The sequence below is a fragment of the Acanthochromis polyacanthus genome, chromosome 12, assembly GCF_021347895.1.
Source record: "Acanthochromis polyacanthus isolate Apoly-LR-REF ecotype Palm Island chromosome 12, KAUST_Apoly_ChrSc, whole genome shotgun sequence".
NCBI classification, from domain to species: Eukaryota; Metazoa; Chordata; class Actinopteri; family Pomacentridae; genus Acanthochromis; species Acanthochromis polyacanthus.
In genome coordinates, this window is record NC_067124.1 from 40,411,532 (window position 1) to 40,437,012 (window position 25,481).

At 38.0% G+C, this 25,481-nt stretch overlaps 1 protein-coding gene and 2 long non-coding RNA genes across 4 annotated transcripts in view; 2 read left to right on the forward strand and 1 right to left on the reverse strand.

Annotated features, from left to right (window-relative positions):
• ttyh1 (tweety family member 1) overlaps positions 1–25,481 on the reverse strand; it is a 36,964-nt gene continuing 11,483 nt past the window's right edge. The window contains exons 4-16 of one of the 2 annotated variants that reach the window (XM_022199706.2): positions 24,944–25,173; positions 20,365–20,476; positions 17,866–18,203; positions 15,423–15,518; positions 11,899–11,971; positions 9,824–9,899; positions 9,684–9,739; positions 8,257–8,349; positions 8,084–8,176; positions 7,861–8,000; positions 5,327–5,485; positions 2,475–2,553; positions 1–939 (exon numbers count right to left, since the gene is read on the reverse strand). In XM_022199706.2, coding sequence (XP_022055398.1) covers positions 856–939; positions 2,475–2,553; positions 5,327–5,485; positions 7,861–8,000; positions 8,084–8,176; positions 8,257–8,349; positions 9,684–9,739; positions 9,824–9,899; positions 11,899–11,971; positions 15,423–15,518; positions 17,866–18,203; positions 20,365–20,476; positions 24,944–25,173 — 1,629 coding nt within the window. In that variant the 3' untranslated portion in view covers positions 1–855. The remainder of the gene's footprint in view (positions 940–2,474; positions 2,554–5,326; positions 5,486–7,860; positions 8,001–8,083; positions 8,177–8,256; positions 8,350–9,683; positions 9,740–9,823; positions 9,900–11,898; positions 11,972–15,422; positions 15,519–17,865; positions 18,204–20,364; positions 20,477–24,943; positions 25,174–25,481) is intronic. The other variant, XM_022199707.2, reaches the window with a different exon arrangement.
• Positions 2,535–6,924, forward strand: LOC110954937 (uncharacterized). Its single transcript, XR_002595959.2, has 3 exons — positions 2,535–2,654; positions 5,151–5,636; positions 5,911–6,924. It is a non-coding gene; the product is annotated as an uncharacterized LOC110954937 (long non-coding RNA).
• On the forward strand, positions 3,104–4,226 carry LOC127536432 (uncharacterized). The gene is made up of 3 exons (XR_007945424.1): positions 3,104–3,221; positions 3,455–3,618; positions 4,143–4,226. It is a non-coding gene; the product is annotated as an uncharacterized LOC127536432 (long non-coding RNA).

Consider the following 25,481-nt stretch of genomic DNA (forward strand, 5'->3'; position numbering starts at 1 on the left):
TCAGGTTATTGAAGTTATTTTATTTATATTAGACTCTTGAGTGTAAAAGGATGCCATTCAAAAGGAGCATTGGTAACCATAGAAACTCAATTCAAGGGTTAACGAGGAGGAGGAGGAGGAGGAGGAAGGGGTCAATGAAATCTCAAACGGAACCATATATACACAGAACACCTTGGAGAGATCTCATTTCGCCTCAGATCTGTACAGAGTTGTTCTTATTGCTCGTTACGGTAGGGCTACTGAGCACCAGTAGCAAGGGCCATATTGCTATGTTCCTGCTCTCATGGGATTTGTAGTCCATTTGTAGTTCTCCGTTTATTCCTTTAGAACAGGCTCTCTTTGTAGCCCTCTGGTTGTTTTTTTTTTTTCATGATTACTCAGATATTATAGACAGTGAGATATACAGATCAGGTCATACAAGGAAAATACAGAATATCCACCTATAAAAAGTCAGAATAATTATCATAAGAATAAAAAAATCAGACCAAGTGAAGGAACTGCATAACCATTCACAGAAAATAAAAGAAAGTGTCATGTTGCTACGTGCCTCTTCTACAACAATATTCATATAAAAACGTGAAAATAAAGCGGTGGTACACGTCAGAATAGAAAACTACGACAGCGTCCGCCTCAAAACACTTTACACAGACGAGGGGAAGGATCAGAGCTGCTCCTGTAAGTGCTTTTCATCATCAGAATAATCAGAATAATAATCATAATAATACTCAGTTATCACACCTAGCATTCGCTTTATTCAGATTAGTTTCTTTTTCATTAAAGTGTCCATTCATATGAAAACTAAACATTTTTTCTATACATTTTTTCTAACAAAAAAGAAAAAACAGAAAAATAAAATCAACGTGAGTACAGGTTCCTCGAATGGGCGGGGTTTGGGTGTGATTGACTTCCCCCGTATCCAGTCAGCATGCTGGGAGAGTACTGCACTTCCACAAGGCGGCCAGAGGGGGCGGCGGCGAGGCGGCCGGCATGAAATAAAAACAGAAGAAAAACACATTCATTATTTATTCAGGAGAAAAATGTTTAACTCAGTGTTTAATAATTCATAGGTTTAGAAATTCACTTATATTCTGAAAGAAAAGATTATAAATCCTTTTTAAACTCTGGTTTTACAGTTTATAGAGCAACTTTAATTAATATAGAGCAACTTTAATGTAGAGCAACTTTAATTACTATAGAGCAACTTTAATATAGAGCAATGTTAATATAGAGCAACTACAATGTAGAGCAACTTTAATATAGAGCAACTATAACTTCTTTAGAGCAACTTTAAGAGAGAACAACTTAATATAGAGCAACTTTAGCTAATATAGTGCAACTTTAGCTAAAGTAGAGCAACTATAACTAATGTAGAGCAACTTTAATATAGAGCAACTATAACTTCTTTAGGGCAACTTTAAGAGAGAACAACTTAATATAGAGCAACTTTAGCTAATATAGTGCAACTTAAGCTAAAGTAGAGCAACTTTAACTAATATAGAGCAACTTTAATATAGAGCAACTATGACTTCTTTAGAGCAACTTTAAGAGAGAACAACTTAATATAGAGCAACTTTAATTAATATAGAGCAACTTAAGCTAAAGTAGAGCAACTTTAACTAATATAGAGCAACTTTAATATAGAGAAACTAACTTCTTTAGAGCAACTTTAAGAGAGAACAACATAATATAGAGCAACTTTAACTCATATAGAGCAACTTTAACTCATTTCTGAGCAACTTTGACTATTATAGAGCAACTTTATCTAATGTAGCGCAACGTTAACTAATATAGAGCAACTTTAACTAATATACAGCAACTTTCATATAAAGCAACATCACCTAATATAGAGCAATTTTAACTCATTTGGAGCAACTTTAAGTAATATAGAGCAACTTTAACTGATACAGAGCAACTTTAACTGATTTTAGGGTAACTTCATCTAATGTAGAGCAACTTTAATATAGTGCAACTTTAATTCATCTTAGAGCAACTTTAATACAGAGCAACTTTAACTAATGTAGAGTAACTTTAACTCATCTTTGAGCAACTTTAAGGAATGTAGAGCAACTTTAACTAATGTAGAGCAACTTCAACTAATATACAGCAACTTTAATTCATCTTAGAGCAACTTAATATAGAGCAACTTTAAGTAATGTAGAGCAACTTGAGCTCATTTTTTAACAGATTGTTTCATTTTTATATGCCAGTGTGCGTCCATATGCTCAGGAAAACAACCTGTCGGATGAAGTGTTGCGCCTGTGATTAGAACTTTTCTTAGAAGTCCACGACTTTAACCTCCTGGCGATCCTGAATCTACCCCGGTGACCCCAGACATGTTCCGATCGGCTGTGGTGGACCAGGAGGCTTCAAGTCGATGGCTAGCAGAGCGGCTAAACTGAGCGGCTAACGGCTAAAAAAGATAACGGTTGGAGATGGAGCAGATTGCGATGGCGTCACAGCACAGAGGAACTCACAGAGGGGGGTGGGGACTGCCTGTCGGCCAGGGGGAGGCTCTCATAGCCAGGGTTGCCATTGGAGGAAACGTTTGGAGTCCTGTGTAGAGATAGAAAGAGACAAGGACAGAGGAGAGGGGCAGGAGGAGGATGAAGAGGACACATCGAGAAGGACAGAAGGGCGACGGGACCCGAGGACAGGTAGAGGACAGGGGGAGAAAGAGCGATTAGAAATACAGTGTAGAAAAACACCGTAGAGCTCCTAAAGTGCAGCCGGCTACAGTCCACTGCTGATCCTCACAGCCAAGAAAAACCTGACCCGCTTCTACAGCCGGTTCAGAGCAGGGCGCTAGGTCTAGAGCAGGGGGTCCAACATGAGGCCCGTGGGCCAAAACCGGCCGCCAGAGGGTCCAATCCGGCCCTCAAAGTGTAAGAATGACAGGGAAGACATTAACTGTAAAATGGTAAAACTATGAATTTAAAATAGTTTCGAGACTATGAGTTGTTTTGAACATAAAGTAAAATACTCGATTGTTCTTTAGTCGGTATATGTCTAATTTTTGTCGTTTTGTGTCTCATTTTTGTCATTTTGTGTCTAGTTTGTCGTTTTGTCTCGTTTTGTCGTTTGTGTCTTGTTTGTTGTTTGTGTCTAGTTTGTCGTTTGTGTCTAGTTTTTGTCGTTTTGTGTCTAGTTTGTCGTTTTGTGTCTAGTTTGTCGTTTGTGTCTAGTTTTTGTCGTTTTGTGTCTAGTTTGTCGTTTTGTGTCTAGTTTGTCATTTGTGTCTAGTTTTTGTCGTTTTGTGTCTAGTTTGTCGTTTGTGTCTAGTTTTTGTCGTTTTGTGTCTAGTTTGTCGTTTGTGTCTAGTTTTTGTCGTTTTGTGTCTAGTTTGTCGTTTGTGTCTAGTTTGTCGTTTGTGTCTAGTTTTTGTCGTTTTGTGTCTAGTTTGTCGTTTGTGTCTAGTTTTTGTCGTTTTGTGTCTAGTTTGTCATTTTGTGTCTAGTTTTGTCGTTTGTGTCTAGTTTTTGTCGTTTTGTGTCTCGTTTGTCATTTTGTGTCTAGTTTGTCGTTTGTGTCTAGTTTTTGTCGTTTTGTGTCTCGTTTTTGTCTTTTGTGTCTAGTTTTTGTCGTTTTGTGTCTAGTTTGTCATTTTGTGTCTAGTTTGTCGTTTGTGTCTAGTTTTTGTCGTTTTGTGTCTCGTTTTTGTCTTTTGTGTCTAGTTTGTCATTTTGTGTCTCGTTTTTGTTGTTTTGTGTCGAGTTTTTGTCGTTTTGTGTCTAGTTTTTGTCTTTTGTGTTTAGTTTGTCGTTTGTGTCTAGTTTTTGTCGTTTTCTGTCTCGTTTTTGTGTTTTGGTTCTAGTTTGTCATTTTGTGTCTAGTTTTTGTCATTTTGTGTCTAGTTTGTCGTTTGTGTCTAGTTTTTATTGTTTTGTGTCTAGTTTGTCGTTTTGTCTCGTTTTTGTCGTTTTGTGTCTAGTTTTTGTCATTTTGTGTCTAGTTTGTCGTTTGTGTCTAGTTTTGTCGTTTTGTGTCTAGTTTTTATTGTTTTGTGTCTAGTTTGTCGTTTTGTCTCGTTTTTGTCATTTTGTGTCTCGTTTTTGTCATTTTGTGTCTAGTTTTTGGCGTTTTGTGTCTCGCTTTTGTCGTTTTGTGTCTCGCTTTTGTCGTTTTGTGTCTCATTTTGTGTCTAGTTTTGTGTCTAGTTTTTGTCGTTTTGTGTCTAGTTTTTGTCGTTTTGTGTCTAGTTTTTGTGGTTTGTGTCTAGTTTGTCGTTTGTGTCTAGTTTTTGTCATTTTGTGTCTCGTTTTTGTCGTTTTGTGTCTCGTTTTTGTCGTTTTGTGTCTCGTTTTGTGTCTCGTTTTTGTCGTTTTGTGTCTAGTTTTTGTCATTTTGTGTCTCGTTTTTGTCGTTTTCTGTCTAGTTTTTGTCATTTTGTGTCTCAATTTTGCAGTATTTTGTCTTGCTTGCTCATTTTATTGTCAAATTTTTCTCAGATTTTTTCTTGTTTTTGTCTGACTTTTGTCGATTGTCTCATGTTTTTGTCGTTTTGATTCTCACTTTTGTCATTTTTTGTCTCCTTTTTGTCATTTGTCCAGTTTTTGTCACTCTCTAACTTCAATGTTTATTTTTTGGTCAGTTTTTTATTTTGTTTCTTGTCGTTTGTCTCATTTTATGTCATTTCTGTCTCATTCTCGTAATATTTTGTGTCTCGTTTTGAGCTGAAGTGTGTTGGACACCCCTGGTCTAGAGGTTCTGTGTTAGTGTGAGCAGCTGGCATCACTATGTAGACGGGAGGGAAGGAGAACCAGGGAGGAGGCGATAGGAGGAGGAGAGGCTGAGCAGGACGATGCAGGGGGAGGCGCCGGGTTTTTACCTACAACCTGAGCTTCGCCTGGCCGGAGTGTTTACGAGCGACGCCGACGTTTAGAATCTGTGGTGAGCGAGCGGCCTACGGCGTCTGTCCAGGAAACAGCTGACAGACGGGTAGACAGACACACAGACAGACAGACAGACAGACCTGCAGCTGTGTCTGTTTCTCTGCTGCCTACACCTGAGTCCATATTCACCTGTCTGTGTGTCTGTCTGCAGTGCATGTGCTGAGTGTGCTGCTGTGTGTCTGTAAACAGGAAGTAGCTACATGTATAAACAGGAAGTGTTGTTGTTGTCACCTGTGTGTGCTGCTGTGTGTTTTTAAACAGGAAGTAGCTACGTGTCTGCACAGGAAGTGCTGTCTGCTGAGGTGTGACTGTGGTGGATCATCTGGTCTTTGGGGTAAAACAGAACCAGCAGCTGGACGTGGATGAAGCCGACTCTGGACCTCTGAGGTGTTCTGTCTGTCTGTCTGTCTGGGTGTCTGTGTGTCGGTGTTACTCACGGAAGAGGCGGCGCGCTAGAAAACGGGGGAGTCCAGCCGGCCCCCGGGTAATTATAGAAGGCCCCCCGCTGAGGCCCCGAGGGCGTCTGTCTACGTGCCTGATGGGAGGTGAAGGGGTCCTCACTCTCACTGTCCGAGTCCTCGTACTCCTCCGATTCGCTGCCGCCGGCCATGAAAGACAGAAACAGAAACAGAGGACTGATGAGCAGTAAATAAAAGACGGCTTTCTACGGACGTTACTGGATAGACCAACACCCCGAACATCAGAGGTTCAAACCCCAGTCAGGACCTGGTTGTCCTGGTTGTAAAGGTACATGTCCACAGGGTCCGTCAATTAGTCACATCGTCTATGCTGGATGTGTTTCAAGCTGCGTCGTTTGCATAAAGTAGATTTGACTTCTATTCAATCCATCGATTTTATGTCTCGCTTTTGTCATCTTGTGTCTTATTGTCGTTTTCAATCAGTTTTTGTTGTTTCGTGTATCATTTTTGTCATTTCATGTCTCGTTTTGTCATCTTGTGTCTCATTTTGTCATTTTCTGTCTTGTTTGTGTCTTGTTTTGTCAACCATCCATTGATCCAAGGGTCGGGTTGTGGAGGCAGCAGATGAAGCAGGTCATTCCAGACGTTCCTCCTCCCAGCAACACTTTCCAGCTCTTCCCAAGGCGTTCCCTGGTCAGATGAGATATATAATCCCTCCAGAGGGTTCTGGGTCTACCCCGGGGTCTCCTCCCTGGTGTTCTGAAAATCTCCAAAGGAAGTCTCCCTGGAGGATCTGAATCAGATGTCCAAACCACCTCCACTGGTTCCTTTAGAGGTGAAGGATCAGCAGCTCTACTCCGAGCTCCCTCCAGATGTCTGATCTTCTCAGACATTTGCATAAAGTAGATTTGACTTCTACTTTATGGAAATTCTGTGCGAGGAGCAGAGGTCTGACGCCTTACGAAACTTTGGTAGAACGTCTAAACCAGCCATCGTTGAACTCAATGGAGGACAGATTGAGCAGCTTATTTCTTGTCTGAAATCTTTCAGAAATACTTTCAGCTGAACAGTTTTTAATGGTACAGACCAACATGGCGGCTCACTCACAAACTTTGTCTTTCTAGTGAAAAATATTTCTAAAAGCATTTGAGGTGAGAAACAAGCAGCTAAATCTGTCCTGCTTTAACTTCATGAATGGGATGTTAGAAACTGACGGATCCTGAGGACACGTTCCGTGAATCAGCGTCCTTAGTGCTGCCCCTTCTACCTACCTGGTGTCGGATCTACTCTCAGATGTACGGCACTTTGGATAAAAGCTCATTAACCATAAATAAATAAATACAAATGTGGTTCTGAGTTATGAATATTCAAATAATTGCCAAAAAGATCGAGACGTCTGACTTCACATGAACTTTAATGACTCGGCCAACAAAAGACACCTGATCCAACCACAGCAGGGCCAGCTGGCACCTTCTCCTCTGGGTTCCCGGTGGTGGAACGAGTTACCAAACTGTTAGGGTTAACCCTACCAACTGCAGAATCCCTTTCAGTGTTTAAGAAATGTTCAAAATGACTAAAACTGGACATAAATGAATTAAAAATGAGTTGTAAAACTGGTTGTAAGTCAAGCAGAAATTGTTCAAAACGACTAAAATTGGTCATAAATTGATCAAAATATGTAAAACAGATCATAAATCAATCAACATTTGCTAAAAATTACAAAAACTGGTCCAAAATAAATCAAAATTTGGTTGTAAAAACGGTTGCAAGTCAAGCAGAAATTGTTCAACGTGACTAAAACTGGTCATAAATTCATTTAAAATGTTCAAATTCATTAAAACTGGCCAAAAATGATTTAAAATTGGTTGTAAAACTGGTTGTAAGTCAAGCAGAAATTCAAAATGACTAAATCTGATCATAAATCAATCATAATTTGCTAAGAGGGTCTAAAACTGTTCCAAAATCAATCAAAAGTTGTTAAATGTTCTTAGACTGGTTATAAATGAATTAGAAATTGTGAGGAATTGCTCAAAATGACCTAAACTGCTCATAAATTAATCAAAATATGTAAAACACATCATAAAGCAATCACAATTTGCTAAAAAAAAGGTCCAAAATAAATCAAAACTTGGTTGTAAAACTGATCGCAGATCAATCAAAATTTGCGAAAAATGACTCAAACTGGTCCAAAAAGAATCAAAAACTCTTAAGAAATGTTCAAAATTACTAAAACCGGCCATAAATGAATTAAACATGGTTTTAAAACAGTTTGTAAATCAAGCAGAAATTGTTCAAAATGACTCAAACTGGTCCGAAATGAATTAGAAATTGTAAAACTGATCATAAATCAATTGGAGGTTCTCCTGGAAAATACTCTCCAGTAATTTTTTGAGCGTTGCAGACCGAGCTTCATCGGTGCTTGTAGAAGATCAGATAGAAAACTGAGGCTTAAACTTCACTGTGGGACAAACACATGCATTAACTTCAACCCAAATAAATCCACATTTGTGTCTCAGATTACAGAGTGAACAGTGAATAAGAAGCTTCCTCACCTGGGAAAGCTCCTCCAGGCTCCAGGCAGAGAGCAGAGGATGGCAGTGAAGGCCAGAGCTGAGAGGAAGGAGTAGAGGGAGAGGTAGAGCAGCCCCTCCATCCCATCGTAGCACAAACCCTTCAGAGAGTCGATGTAGTCCTGAGATACAAACACCAGTTAATAAAGCAGAACGACGGACAGGAGCACGGATCATGGCTTCACTTCCAGCTCTTTAGTTCCACCTTGTTCAGCCCCCTGCAGTTCAGCAGCGCCACCAGCTGGTGGAAGTTTCCCTCCGTGGAGTTGAGGATCTGTTGAACCTCCCTGAGTGATTTCTGCAGCAACACAAAACCACAGAGAGTGAGGAAGCGTGTCCAGAAGCTGCGTTTGTTGATGGATGGACGGTGCTACGTACCTCGGCTTTGGGGAACTGTGGCAGAGCGTTCCTCTCCAGGCTGGACAGATGGGTGTGGATGTTGGACAGCGCCCTCTGGGACTGGGTCAGCAGCTGGAGGTGGAAGGAAGAGCTTTTATTCTGTAGTACTGATCACATACTAACATGCTGAGAGCTTTTATTCTGTAGTACTGATCACATACTAACATACTGAGAGCTTTTATTCTGTAGTACTGATCACATACTAACATGCTGAGAGCTTTTATTCTGTAGTACTGATCACATACTAACATGCTGAGAGCTTTTATTCTGTAGTACTGATCACATACTAACATACTGAGAGCTTTTATTCTGTAGTACTGATCACATACTAACATGCTGAGAGCTTTTATTCTGTAGTACTGATCACATACTAACATACTGAGAGCTTTTATTCTGTAGTACTGATCACATACTAACATGCTGAGAGCTTTTATTCTGTAGTACTGATCACATACTAACATGCTGAGAGCTTTTATTCTGTAGTACTGATCACATACTAACATACTGAGAGCTTTTATTCTGTAGTACTGATCACATACTAACATGCTGAGAGCTTTTATTCTGTAGTACTGATCACATACTAACATACTGAGAGCTTTTATTTTGTTGTACTGATCACATACTAACATACTGAGAGCTTTTATTTTGTAGTACTGATCACATACTAACATGATGAGAGCTTTTATTTTGTTGTACTGATCACATACTAACATGCTGAGAGCTTTTATTTTGTAGTACTGATCACATACTAACATGCTGAGAGCTTTTATTCTGTAGTACTGATCACATATTAACATGCTGAGAGCTTTTATTTTGTAGTACTGATCACATACTAACATGCTAAGAGTAGCTGAGGACAGAACATGGTCCTAGCTGCCCTTCAGGAAGTCTGGAAGTCAACCTGTTCTCTTTTTTACATCAGCTGAAGCTGCAGAACCTCAGATGTTCACTTTAGAACACTCAGACTCCATTTACTGACTTTTACCTCAACATGTGCAAAGAAAAAAAATCTATTAATCGACTCAAACCTGGACTCAGCAGAACCAAGAGAGACGTTAAACACCACTGTTTCATCCTTTAAACTGGTTCCCAGCATGTTTCAGTCTCTTCTTTACATTATATTTTTCTAATGAACTAAATAATGAATAAGTTGCAGCATAAACACAAATTCTTAAATATGTAAAATCTGAACTCGCCTACAGAAAAATGAAACTCATTTATTGACTTTTGTTTTAAATTAATTAATGCAGAATCTTCAGTTTATAGTCACACAATGTTCAGTCATAGTGTTAATAAAAAACAGAGTCTGAAGCTAATAATGTTCAGTAAACCAGTAGATCTGTGCTGCTGCCCCGTTCTCTAGATGTCAGTGTTTTCCAGTAGATCAGATGTTTCCAGATGTTTACCTGCTGGAACGGACTGTTCATGCGCCGGCTGCAGGTCAGGTAATAATCCAGAACATCTGAGTGAGCAGCACAACAACAGATCAGAACACAATGAAAGATTCTGCAGAGCGAAGCAAACGTCTGATTCCAGAATGTTCTACCTGCACTGGTCCCAGAGGAGAACTGGGTGGAGTTCAGGACGAAGGCGTTCGGATCTGAGCAGAAGTCACTGAGAGCCTGGAAAGAGGAATAAACAGAAAAAGGTAGAAGGAAGAGGAAGAAAGAGAATTTATATAATAAAGAGGAATAAAGAGAATTAATAGAATAAAGAAGAATGAAGAAAACAAAGAGGAATAAATAGACTAAAGAGTGAGGATCAGGAACAGGAAGTCAGCGACACACTGACCGACAGACTCTTCAAACCTGCAAAGATCTGAGATCAGTTTCCATCAGATCATCTCCTGTAGGTCTGCTCTGGTGGTTTTAGTCCTTCAGGGTCAGTTTTAAGTCACTGGGAAGTTATTTTGGACACGTTTTGAGTCACTTTTTACCTCAGTTTGGACAGTTTTCAGGACATGCTGGACAGTTGTAGCTCTACTTGGTCAAGTTTAAAGACCGTTTGGACACTTTTAGCTAATTTCAGGGAAGTTTTAAGTCATTCTGGACAAATTTGAGTCCTTTAAGACAATTTTTGAGTCTTTTAACAACTATTAAGTTGTTTATTATTTGCCTCAGTTTGGACAGTTTTCAAGATATTTTGAAAAACATTTCAAGTCATTTTGGACAAACTGGAGTCCTTGAAGACAAATTTTCAGTCACTTTGGACAGTTTTACCTCAGTTTGTACAATTTCCTCGATATTTTGGACAACTTTCAGTTCTTTAGGACAATTTTTGATTCATTTTGGACACTTTTTGAGGACCCTTCAACTTATTTTGGACAGCTTTCAGGACACGTTGGACAGTTGTAGCTCTAATTGGTCAAGTTTAAAGACAATTTTAACTAATTTTAGAGATGTTTCAAGTCATTCTGGACAATTTTGAGTCCTTTAAGACACTGTAAAAGTTATTTTAGACACGTTTTGAGTCACTTTGGACGGTTTTACGTCAGTTTGGACAGGTTTCAAGATATTTTGGACAACTTTCAGCTCTTGAGGACACTTTTTGAGGCCCCTTTAACTCATTTTGGACAGTATTCTCAGTCTTACAGGTAACAGTCCCTTTAAACCCAGCTTTGGGCCTGGGAGGGTTAACATGTTTCCTCTGGTTCCACCCACTGAGTCTGATCCGGGTCCGGCCACCGTTAGAGGGAGTCAGAGCCCTACAGAGCAGAGAGCGGGTCAGAACCACAGCCGGGTCTTTGTTCCCCCTCAGAGCCCAGAGACAGAGCAGCTCTGTGTGGACGGAGGCTCTGGGACGTCTCCCTCCAGAACCAGAACTTCTGTAAACAGGTTCTGACGGGAAATCAGCCGTCAGCTGGTTCTGTTTGGATCACCAGAATCTGACACTTTTACACTTCTACAGTCATGTTCTGGACGGTTTTTCAGTTGTTTTTGTGCAGCTTTCGAGTCATTTACTGTTTCTGGATCATTTTTACATGAATTTAATTCACTTCAGATCATTTTCAATTTATTCTAGACCATTCTGATGTCTTTTCACACAAATTTCAGTATATTCTGGTGAGTTTTAACTGATCTTAGCCATGTTTCAAGTCATTTATGAGAATTCTTAGGTCACTCTGAGCAGTTTAAAGTCGGTTTGAACAAGTTTAAAGATATTTTAGACAATTTTAAGTCATTTTAGGAAACTTTTAATACATTTTGGGGACTTACTTTAGTCACATTTCAAGACTGTTCGGGCAAATATGAGTCCTTTGGGAAACTTCTTGAGTTATTATAACACTGTACTCTCTACTCCTCTCTACTCCTCTGTACTCCTCTGTACTCCTCTGTACTCCTCTGTACTCCTCTGTACTCCTCCTCTTCTCCTCATGTAAAACACACTCCGCTGCACAAACACACTTTGTTCAGACTCAGCCTGAATCTTTAATCTGTGTCCCAGTTTCTGTTTTCCAGCCACTCTGCTTTTCTTCCTTCACAGCTCAGCACAAAGACAGACCATTCATTCATCCATCCATTCATTCATTCATCAGTTCATCAGTTCATCCATCCATCCATCCGTTTCTTCATCCATCCATCCATCCATCCATTCATTGGTTCTCTATGAGGATGAACTCACCACCACAGTCGCTGTTTCCAGACCCAGAGATCCCCAACTGAGGAAGAGAGCGAGCCAGGCCAAGACGGTCATCCTGGAACAACAACACAACTATTAAAACAACAACAACAACAACACAAATACACAAACTAAACAACAAGACAGTCATCCTGGAACAACAACACAACTATTAAAACAACAACAACAACAACAACAACACAAATACACAAAATAAACAACAAGACGGTCATCCTGGAACCACAACACAACTATTAAAACAACAACAACAACAACAACAACAACAACACAAATACACAAAATAAACAACAAGACGGTCATCCTGGAACAACAACACAACTATTAAAACAACAACAACAACAACAACAACACAAATACACAAAATAAACAACAAGACGGTCATCCTGGAACCACAACACAACTATTAAAACAACAACAACAACAACAACAACACAAATACACAAAATAAACAACAAGACGGTCATCCTGGAACAACAACACAACTATTAAAACAACAACAACAACAACACAAATGCACAAAATAAACAACAAAACGGTCATCCTGGAACAACAACACAACTATTAAAACAACAACAACAACAACAACACAAATACACAAAATAAACAACAAGACGGTCATCCTGGAACAACAACACAACTATTAAAACAACAACAACAACAACACAAATACACAAAATAAACAACAAGACGGTCATCCTGGAACAACAACACAACTATTAAAACAACAACAACAACAACAACAACACAAATACACAAAATAAACAACAAGACGGTCATCCTGGAACAACAACACAACTATTAAAACAACAACAACAACAACAACACAAATACACAAAATAAACAACAAGACGGTCATCCTGGAACAACAACACAACTATTAAAACAACAACAACAACAACAACACAAATACACAAAATAAACAACAAGACGGTCATCCTGGAACCACAACACAACTATTAAAACAACAACAACAACAACACAAATACACAAAATAAACAACAAGACAGTCATCCTGGAACAACAACACAACTATTAAAACAACAACAACAACAACACAAATACACAAAATAAACAACAAGACGGTCATCCTGGAACAACAACACAACTATTAAAACAACAACAACAACAACAACAACACAAATGCACAAAATACACAACAAGACGGTCATCCTGGAACAACAACACAACTATTAAAACAACAACAACAACAACAACACAAATACACAAAATAAACAACAAGACGGTCATCCTGGAACAACAACACAACTATTAAAACAACAACAACAACAACACAAATGCACAAAATAAACAACAAGACGGTCATCCTGGAACAACAACACAACTATTAAAACAACAACAACAACAACAACACAAATACACAAAATAAACAACAAGACGGTCATCCTGGAACAACAACACAACTATTAAAACAACAACAACAACAACACAAATGCACAAAATAAACAACAAGACGGTCATCCTGGAACAACAACACAACTATTAAAACAACAACAACAACAACACAAATACACAAAATAAACAACAAGACGGTCATCCTGGAACAACAACACAACTATTAAAACAACAACAACACAAATGCACAAAATAAACAACAAGACGGTCATCCTGGAACAACAACACAACTATTAAAACAACAACAACAACAACACAAATACACAAAATAAACAACAAGACGGTCATCCTGGAACAACAACACAACTATTAAAACAACAACAACAACAACAACACAAATACACAAAATAAACAACAAGACGGTCATCCTGGAACAACAACACAACTATTAAAACAACAACAACAACAACACAAATGCACAAAATAAACAACAAGACGGTCATCCTGGAACAACAACACAACTATTAAAACAACAACAACAACAACACAAATACACAAAATAAACAACAAGACGGTCATCCTGGAACAACAACACAACTATTAAAACAACAACAACACAAATGCACAAAATAAACAACAAGACGGTCATCCTGGAACAACAACACAACTATTACAACAACAACAACAACAACACAAATGCACAAAATAAACAACAAGACAGTCATCCTGGAACAACAACACAACTATTAAAACAACAACAACAACAACACAAATACACAAAATAAACAACAAGACGGTCATCCTGGAACAACAACACAACTATCAAAACAACAACAACAACAACACAAATACACAAAATAAACAACAAGACGGTCATCCTGGAACCACAACACAACTATTAAAACAACAACAACCACAACAACAACACAAATACACAAAATAAACAACAAGACGGTCATCCTGGAACAACAACACAACTATTAAAACAACAACAACAACAACACAAATGCACAAAATAAACAACAAGACGGTCATCCTGGAACAACAACACAACTATTAAAACAACAACAACAACAACACAAATACACAAAATAAACAACAAGACGGTCATCCTGGAACAACAACACAACTATTAAAACAACAACAACAACAACAACAACACAAATACACAAAATAAACAACAAGACAGTCATCCTGGAACAACAACACAACTATTAAAACAACAACAACAACAACACAAATACACAAAATAAACAACAAGACGGTCATCCTGGAACAACAACACAACTATTAAAACAACAACAACAACAACAACACAAATACACAAAATAAACAACAAGACGGTCATCCTGGAACCACAACACAACTATTAAAACAACAACAACAACAACAACACAAATACACAAAATAAACAACAAGACGGTCATCCTGGAACAACAACACAACTGTTAAAACAACAACAACAACAACAACAACACAAATACACAAAATAAACAACAAGACGGTCATCCTGGAACAACAACACAACTATTAAAACAACCACAACAACAACACAAATACACAAAATATACAAAAAGACGATCATCCTGGAACAACAACACAACTATTAAAACAACAACAACAACAACACAAATACACAAAATATACAAAAAGACGGTCATCCTGGAACAACAACACAACTATTAAAACAACAACAACAACAACACAAATACACAAAATATACAAAAAGACGGTCATCCTGGAACAACAACACAACTATTAAAACAACAACAACAACAACACAAATACACAAAATATACAAAAAGACGATCATCCTGGAACAACAACACAACTATTTACAACAACAACTACACAAATTCATAAAACATGCAACAGGACGGTCAACCAGCAACACAACTTTTTAGAACACAACCAGAACACAACTCCAAATACAGAAAAAATATACAACTGTGTGGCTGTGCTAGTTACGGGTTTGTAATTGTATTGTTGTGTGTAGCTGTTGTGTAGTTGTGTAGCTGTTGTGTAGCAGCTGTTGTGTAGTTGTGTAGCTGTTGTGTAGTTGTAGTTGTATAGTAGTTGTGTAATTGTGTAGCAGTCATGTAGTTGTGTAGTAGTTGTGTAGTTGTGTAGCAGTTGTGTAGTTGTGTACTTACAGTATCAGCAGCCATCTTGCCTGCTTTGCGAGGCCCAGCAGGATGAACAGACACACAATGAGGTCAAGCAGCAGCAGCAACACGTAGGACAACCACCTGGAACACACACACACACACAGACACACACAGACACAAACATAAACACAAACAGACACACAATGAAGTTATGTTACTTTCAAAATAATTTCATCAAATTAAGAATTTTATCATTAAACTTTTGAGTCATTTTGGATGATTTGAACTCATTTTAGACACATTTCAAGATATTTTTAATCCTTTTGGACAATTTCAACTAATTCTAAGCAAGTTTGAAGATATTTTAAGTTAATTAAAACTTATTTGAATCCTTTTGGACAGTTTGAGTTTCAGTATGTTTTGGACGGTTTTCAACTTATTCTTGGATAAGTTTCAGGATAATCTGGACAAATCTGAGCCCTTTGGGACGAGTTTAGAGTCATTTTGGACACTTCTTTAATCGTCGTTTAAAGGTTTGTCGCCCTTGTTTCCAGAAATATACATAAAAGCTTCTAATTCATCCTTATTATTTCTTTGCTTTTGTCAGTTCCAGCCAGAACCAAACCTGCTGGTCAGATGTAAATCTGAACACGGTGCGGCTATAAATCATTCTGGGTTGACTTAAATGTCCACCTTCATATGTTGGCTTTTTATCTTGTTCCTCTCATGACGTTTGGATTTTTCCACCTGCTCTGAGATTAAAACTCACCGACTGATCCCTGGAATAAATCTGCTGAGAAGTTTAATAAGATTATTAGGATTCTGGCAATGCTGCAGACGTAGAAAATCTATTTATGTCTCCACTGAGTCAAAAATGATTGAAAATATCTTCAAATGTGCCTAAAATGAGTTCAGAAGTGTCCAAAATATCTTGAATCTTGTCCAAGCTAAACTAAAATCATCTGAAATGAATCAAAATATCTTGAAACTTGTCTGTAAACCGTTGAAAAGTGTTCAAAATGACTCAAAAGTTGTCCTCAAGGAATATCTTGAAATGTGCCTAAAAGGAGTTCAAATGTGTCCAATATATAAAATATAAACATTTTGAACAGCTGAAATCATCCAAAATTACTCAAATTGTGTCCTAATGAAACATGACTAAAATTAGTTAATAACTGTCCAAAATTACTCAGAAAAGTGCCCAAAATGACTGAAACATCATCCCAGATGACCCACAAACTGTCATGAAACTTGCCCTGAATGAGTTAAAAAAAAAAACATCCAAAACATTTTACAACTCATCCAAACTGTGTTAAATCTGTCCAAAAATGATTCAAAGAGTTTTTAAAATGGCACAAAAAGTGTCCAAACTAACTCAGAAATTGTCCGAAAGGACTTAAGTTTGCTCCAAATATCTTGAAATGTGCCTAAACTGAGTTCAAAAGTGTCCAAAATATCTTGAGGCTTGTCTAAGCTGAACTAAAAACATCCAAAATGAAGTCAAATGAAATGAAATAACATGACCTAAAATGAAATGAAATAAAATGAAATGAGTCTCAATCTATTTCTGTCTTCATTCAGTCTGTTTAATCAGAGTTCATCTCTAAGTTTTCCAGAGTTTCGTGACTCTTCCTTCTCCTCCGTCTGCTCTGGTTCGTTTATCAGGACTTTGTTATCAATCAACAAAGTTCATTCATCATCTCCACTTTTATTAGCAACTAAAAATGTCCACATTAAGGAGTCTGGGATTTAAAAACATCCCATGAATCCACTGAAAAGATTTCGTCATTTTAAAATAAATCTTCCAAAACGGACGTCTTTTATACGTCTGTATACGATGTCTTCATGTCCAGCTGCACATGTTGATGTTTCTGAGGGTTTCTGTAAACTCTGCTCCGATTTACGTGAAAAAATCAACTTCATTTCACAGGAAACGGCATCGTGTGAGTTCAGGAATCATTCAGCTGTCACTAAAACCTAAACAGCTTCATGATCCGAGACAATAAAAGTCTTACAGGAAGCAGTAAAAGAATGTAAACAGCTTCTAACCCTCATTTTCTGAACATTTCTGGTCACACTTTCACAAACAAATCAAAATCTACATTTAAGTAGCAAAAAGAAGAAGAGAGATCCGAGGCACTCCGAGTTCCTAAAAGTCCTTTAATAATTACACGGCCTTCGTCAGAACATAATGCAGCAATAGGGCACAGGTGTGCCAGATAAGGGCTGAGAACCAGGTCACATGACCACATCACCTGAAACAAGACATCACTAATGAAATAACAACATTTAAAAACACTGACAATAAAGAGACAAGAAGAAAAAGGTAATCACAGACAACAGTTTTTCATGTGCAGTATTTTCATTTTTAGCTCGTTTTTCTGGTTCATCCGTTGGAAATAATACGTCAACTGAGCAGCCTTGGCGGAGTACTGCACTCTGAGTGCTTTTCTAGTATAGTTGGTGTATTTGTGACCTCTCTGCTCACCTGTAGTCCTCGTTGACCATCAGCGTGTTGGCCGCCCAGCCAGGTGAGAAGGGGTTGGGCATCAGGCCTCCGCTGGGCACCATGGTCGGGGCCACGGAGGGCGGGACGGGGGTGAGCGGCGTGATGGACGCCCCGCTGACGCCGCTGTCGTTGCCCAGACCGGCGTCCAGACCGGACCGGGACAGAGAGATGGAGGACAGCAGGTTGATGACGTTCTCGGACAGCCGCCGGCAGTTCCTGGTGGACACCAGGAAGGGCTTACTGCCCGTAAACAGCTCCTCCATGGAGGACAGCGGGCCGGAGACGGACAGCTGCAGCCCAGAGATGGTGTCTGAAATCTGGACAGGAAGCAGGACGTTAAACCAGAGGGTTTGATCTGAAGGACGTTCATGGACGTCCCTCAGAAAACCTCCCAAACTCTTCTCAACTCATTCTGGTCAAGTTTAAGACATTTGGACAAATCTGAGTTCTTTGGGACAATTTCTAAGTTTTCGAGAAACATTTGAAGTGATTTTCGACAATTTCTGAATCATTTTGAACAATTTTTAACTCTGGTTGGACAAGATTCAAGATATTTTGGACACATTTTGACTCATTTTAGGCAAGTTTTAAGTAATTATGGACAATTTAAGCTCTCAAGGACAGTTTTTAGTCATTTGGGATCACGTTTCAGTTGTTTTGGGCACTATTCTGAGTACTTTTATACAGTTAACTCATTTTAGTCCTATTTCATGTCCATTAGGACATATGTTGAGACATTTTGGATGATTTTAGCTCAGCTTGGACAAGATTCAAGATATTTTGGACACATTTGAACTCATTTTAGGCACATTTCAAGATATTTTGAGCAAATATAAGTCTTTTAGGACAATCTTTGAGTTAGTTTGGACACTTTTTGTGTCATTTGCAAACCTCTGAGTCATTTTGGGCAGTTTTAACACAGTTTGGTTGAGTTTCAATGTGTTTTGGACATTTTTTTTAACTCATTCTGGGCAAGTTTCAAGACATTTTGAACAAATTTGAGTCCTTTGGGATGAGTTTTGGAATCTTAATGAGTCATTTGAATTAAACTTTGGTACCAGTAGTTGTACATCGTAGTTAAACTCTCGTTTTCCTTCTGTAACCTGCTCTCCTGCTGAAATGTACGTGTTTTCACATGTTTTTAATGCGATTTATTTTCACTTTAAGAGAGAAAATATTCCCAGTGGCTTCAGAAACAGAAGCGATCTCACAGATTTTTAGTTTATTCATCTTTATATGTCTTATTTCTCATGTCTCTGGCTTATTTACAAGCTGCAGAATTCCTTATTTCTCCAGTTCTGGTTGTAAAATCACCCGATGTTTCATCTCTATTTATAAATTTTCTATTCCTGTTAAAGCGCGTTCCAGATGGAGGGAAACTGAAGTTTAGGCACTGTTGATTAAACAAAAGCAGAGATTGAATTTCCTTGTCTTCATGTGTAAATATCCATATCATATATGTGGATATTTCTGTGTAAATGTAATGTTCAGGATAAATCCCTCAGCTAGTGGACTCAGACGTATAAATAACCATGTGATCAGAACACCGTCGCTCTGGAAGCTGAATGTTCTGTAAGTATGAGCAGATTTACCGCTTCTGTCTAATATTTGAGCTCTAATGCTGCACTGGAGGAGGAACAGTGTTGGATTTCTGCTAATACATGCATATATTTTCCATATTGTTTCTCATCTAATTAACAATATCATCATTTCTACCTCACTTACATGTAAAATCTGCCTTTTTTGTGATATTTTGAGGAAACCGAAGTCCTATAGGAGATTTTTTTTGGTTATTTTGGACACTTTTTGTGTCCTTTTTAAAACTTTTTGAGTCATTCTGGAAACTTAATGAGTCATTTTGGACATTTCTTCTGGTGCAATATTTCATTACTATGTCTAATATTTCATTTTAATTTGCAATATTTTAATTAAATGTGCAATAATTCACTTCCATGCACATCATTGTCGATATAATGTGCAGTATTTTCATTCATTCATTGATTTTTATTTTGTTTTTCAGATGCAATATTTTAATCACGTCCAATATTTCACTTTCATGCACAAAATTATTGATGTAAAGTGAAATATTTTATTCTCTCATTCATTTTTACCTCCTTTATCTGGTGAAATATTTCATTTTCATGTCTAATATTTCATATTTATTTGCAATATTTTAAATAAATGTGCAATATTTCACTTTCATGTGCAGTGTTTTCATTTTTATCTCGTTTTTCTGGTGCTGTATTTCATTTTTCATGTGCAGTCACTAGAATTCCTGGACTGTCTGTCTGTGCTGAAACGGTAAATCTTGAATCCTGAGTGTTTTATTTCCCTCCCCGGTCCGCTTCCTGTCGTGTTCTCTCTCGTCCAGGTGTGCTTTTCATCGGCTGACCTGCTTCCTGCAGCTCTCTGACACACAAACTGAGCAATCGATGCGACACAACTTTCTATCGGATTCTGTTTTCTCTCTGCACTCACCAGCAGATCGATGGAAGCCAGCGTGTAATTGGCTGTGAGAAGAGACGAGGTCAACTGATACATCCCATCATTAGCCTCGCTGTTGCCATAGAAACCGATGCCTATGGCAACACTGCAAAGAGAAGAGAGAGAGGAGAGAGCGTGATGGAAACGCTGTGGGAGGGAGAGCAGAGCAGACAGAGAGGCAGAAATGTGATGTTTAATTCAGTGTGGATGTACATTTTAAATGGAGCTGCAGAGGATGGAAGGACGGCGCGACCAAGCAGCAGCTCAGGGGGGAAACGGCGAACAGTGGACGGGGAAACAGACGCTTTAAGCTCCGGCAAACAGGAGAAATATTCCCAGAAGGTTAACCACAGCCACGTGTTTACACATTTATTCCGGTATTCAAATATTCAGATTAAAGCTCGGGCCAGATGTTCGTCAAATCCCCTCGAACCCGGAGGAATGGTACGACCCAATCTCCCACAAAGTCTGTGACCCAGATTAGAGGCAGGAGGAATGTGAGGCTGCCGCTGTGTGCCTCGCATTTCAAACGAGATGTGAAGCCGGAGTAATGCGGCTGAAATGGAAAACGACGTGAGCATCGTCTGAAATAATGTTTAACACTCTCCTCTCTCTGCAGCTCAAACATCATCTGTAACATCACTGCTATCAATGTTTGATGCAACGTCAGCCTATGGATGACGTGTTCATTTCATTTCACGTGCAAAATGTAGTCGTCACGTCTGATATTTCATTTTTATTTGCAATATTTTACTTAAATGTCAAATATTTCACTTAAAGGCAATATTTTAGTTTATTCATTTAATTTTGTCTCATTTTCCAAATGCAATAGTTCCTTTTTATTTTGAATATTTCATTTTTGTTTGCAATATTTTAATTAAATGTGAAATATTTCACTTCCATGCACAACATTGTCAATGCAAAGTGAAATATTTTATTCTTTCATTCATTTTTATCTCCTTTTTCTGGTGCAATATTTCATTTTCATGTCTAATATTTCATTTTTGTTTGCAATATTTTAAATAAATGTGAAATATTTCACTTCCATGCACAACATTGTCAATGCAAAGTGAAATATTTTCATTTTTATTGGATTTTTTCTGGTGCAATATTTCATTTTGTAATATTGTAAAAAATGTTCAATATTTTATTTTCATGCACAGTATTGTCGATATAATGCGTTATATTTTTCATTCATTTGTTCATTTTTATCAGATTTTTCAGGTGCAGTATTTCATTATCATGTCCAATATTTCATTATTATGTGAAATATTTCATATTCATTTGAATTTTGTCATTAATTGTGAAATTTTTCACTTTTATGTACAACACTGTTGATGCAAAGTGAAATATTTTCATTTTTATCAGATTTTTCATGTCTAATATTGAATTTTTATTTGTAATATTTTGATTAAATGTCCAATATTCGAGCACAACATTGTCCATGGAATGTGTTAGACTTGTCATTCATTTGTTCATTGTTGTCTTGTTTTTCATGTGCAAAATTTAATCATCATGTGTAATATCTCAGAATATTTTGCAATATTTTAATTAAATGTGAAATATTTCACTTTTGTAATCGAAAATATGATCAGAAAACAAGGATCAAAATCATTATTTCCTACTTTAATTGAAGATTTTTATTCATATTTACTGTTTTTCCACGTCTGCTTACACGTTTAGAACTGGTACTCTGTGCAATGACAAGAAAGTTGATTCTAATCTGATCTGCTCTTATTTTCAGTATATCTGTATTAGAAGTCTTTTTAATATAAACTTTTTCTACTCTTGTCTTATTGTAGCTTAACTCCAGAAATGCTTTATGTTTCATTGCTTTTTCAGCCCTGCACTGAGCAATGTCTGACACCAGAAGTTTGATCTCATCTCACTGAAGGCAACACAAAGTTCTGCTCTTGACATAATAATTGTATGATATTTTAATATGTTATCTTCTCTCATCGATCTGATTCAAGGAAACAAAGTTTTGCTCTTGAAAAGAATTTTTAAAAATTTTGTTGTTGTATCTCATCTCATTCAAGGAAACAAGGTTCCGCTCTTGAAATGATAATTGTATAACATTTTCTACTTTGTATCTCAGCCTATTTCATCTCATCTCATCTAATTGTATCTAATCTCAGCTTATCTCATCTTTATCTAATCTGATCTGATCTTATCTCAGCTTATCTTATTCAAGGAAACAAAGTTCTGCTCTTGAAATGATCATTTTATATTTTGTAATCTTATCATATCATATCTCATCTCATGTCATTTTAGCTCCTCTTATAATATCTCATCTTATTCAAGACAAGATAAAGTTCTGTTCTTGAAATTATAATTTTCTTATATTTTCTTGTATCATCTAAATTTATCTCATCTCAGCTTATCTCATCTTATTCAAGGCAACATAAAGTTCTGCTCTTGAAATGATAATTTTATATTTTCTAATCCTATCTTAACATATCATATCGAATCTCACCTCTCCTCAGCTTATTTCATCTCATCTCATTCAAGGAAACAACGTTCTGCTCTTGAAATGATCATTTACTCATCTTTTCTTATTGAATCTCATCTTATTTCATCCTATCATATCTAATCTAATCTCATCTCATCTCATCTCATTCAAGGAAACATAACATTCTGCTCTTGAAACGATAATTTTATAACATTTTCTTATGTGGAGCTACTGTTTAGTCCTCATCCATCAGACCTGTAATAAACTTTATTTCCAGGACATAAACATGAGGATCTGTGAGGAGGAGACACCTCATCAGCCTCCACTCTCCATATATGACATTATGGCAGCTGAAATCAGATCTGCAGTACATTATGTTCTGTGATGCAGCAGCAGCGGTCTGGGAAACGATAACAGCCGCTCCGAAGCATTAAATTGCGTTATAATTCTGTTCCACCGTGGCATTCTCAGCGAGCTGACTCACTCTACAGCGTGTTGGACAGATGAGAAACACGATGTACCGACTGGATGGACACCGAGGGGAGCACCGACGTAACACGAGATCGTCCTCACACAAACACTGATGCAGAAACACACTAAACAAACACACACAGGTCGGTGTGGCGTGACGGTCAGCCGTCATCCAGCATCCTTCTGTTATAAAAAACTCCTGACTGTGGAGGAGACGGACACTGAGTCACAGAAAGTAATAGAGTACATTTACTTCTACTGAACAGTGAGTACAGTCATCAAACGCTTGTAAAGACCATCACATCATCAACGTCTCCTAAAAACTGGCAATAGGTTCCTCCTTAAAGGTCTTCTGGAGACATAATAAAATCTGTTGGGTGATAAATATACATACAGACATGCTAATATCTGGTGAAAAAAGTCAATGTTTTTGGTCGTCTTGGTTTTAATCTTCTGGTTTGTCTTTGATCTCTGTGAACACGACACCTACTACCAAGCATGGAGGTGGCGGTATCATTATACGATCAATTTAGCTGACTCAAGTCGGAGACAGAAAGACGATAAATGTAGTGGAACTAAATGTGTGCTTCTTTCTGACTTGGTTCTTCAGGTTCTTATGGGTTTAAGTCAGGACTTTGGGGAGACCAGTCTAGAACCTTCATGCTAGCCTGATGGAACCATTTCTTTACCACGTCAAAACAAAACAAAAAGCCACAAACCAACAAAAACGAGACACAAAGCAACAAAAACAAGACACAAAACAACAAAAACAAGACACAAAACAACAAGACACAAAGCAACAAATACGAGACACAAAGCAACAAAAACGAGACACAAAGCAACAAAAATGAGACACAAAACGACAAAACGAGACACAAAATGGCAAGAACGAGACACAAAGCAACAAAAACGAGACACAAAGCAACAAAAAGAAAACACAAAGCAACAAAAACGAGACACAAAGCAACAAAAACGAGACACAAAACGACAAAAACGAGACACAAAATGACAAAAACGAGACACAAAACGACAAAAACGAGATACAAAACGACAAAAACGAGACACAAAGCAACAAAAACGAGACACAAAGCAACAAAAAGAAAACACAAAGCAACAAAAACGAGACACAAAACAACAAAAACAAGACGCAAAATAACAATGGCAGTATCATTATCCTATCAATTTCATTGACTTATGTCTGAATTGGTTCAGTTCCTCTACATTTGTTCTCTTTCTGACTTGGTTCATCAGCTGATGACGGCCCATGAATACGAACGATGTAACAACTTAACGACGAAACGCCATACATTGTAAACCAAGAAGCCACCTATAAATACCAAAGACATAACGACAAAACGCCATACATCGTACACCGAGGACCTGCCTATAAATACGAACGACGTAATGATGAAACGCGGTACATCGTACACCGAGGACACACCTATAAATACGAACAGTGTAACAACGAAACGCCATACGTCTTAAACCAAGGACTTCCTGTATGTCAGTCCCAGAGGCTAGTTTTAGTAGCTTATAAAACACTGGAGGTACCTTTGCACTTTTACTTGAGTAAACATCCAACGATGACCTCGACGTTTTCTCTAAAGCGACACGTTTGTGTGTTTGCGTTGTTGTTAAATGATTCCTCACCAGCACAGCGTTACCGCGGCGACCGCCACCCAGGTGACGCAGCAGATGCCCCGCCCCTTCTTCCCGCTGTAGCCGTGACCCGTGCTGCCATCTTCGTCCTCCTCCTCCTCCTCCGAGCCCTCGCTCCGGTCGCCACGGTGACAGCAGCAGTAGTGTATGAGGAAGGACAGGATGACCAGGAGGGAGACGACCAGAGCGATGGCCGACAAGCTGGACAGAACCAGCAGCGTCTGGACAGAAGGAGAACAGAGGAAAGAGCTCTTTAAGTCCACTTTCACAGGAACCCGCCCACAAGAACAGCAGAGACGGTGATGAAAAAGGTGTGAGGAGAAGAATTCTGAGCTTCAGTATTCACACCGTCATAAAAATACGGCATTTAACTCGTCTTTTCCTTTCTTATTTTGCCATTTTTAATGTTTTTACAGACATCAAATAGATTTTTTTTTAAAACTTTAGCTGTGGATAACTGTAATAACTGTTTCTTGACACAAACATTCACATATTTATGGTCTTTATTATAATATTACCAGTTTAAAGG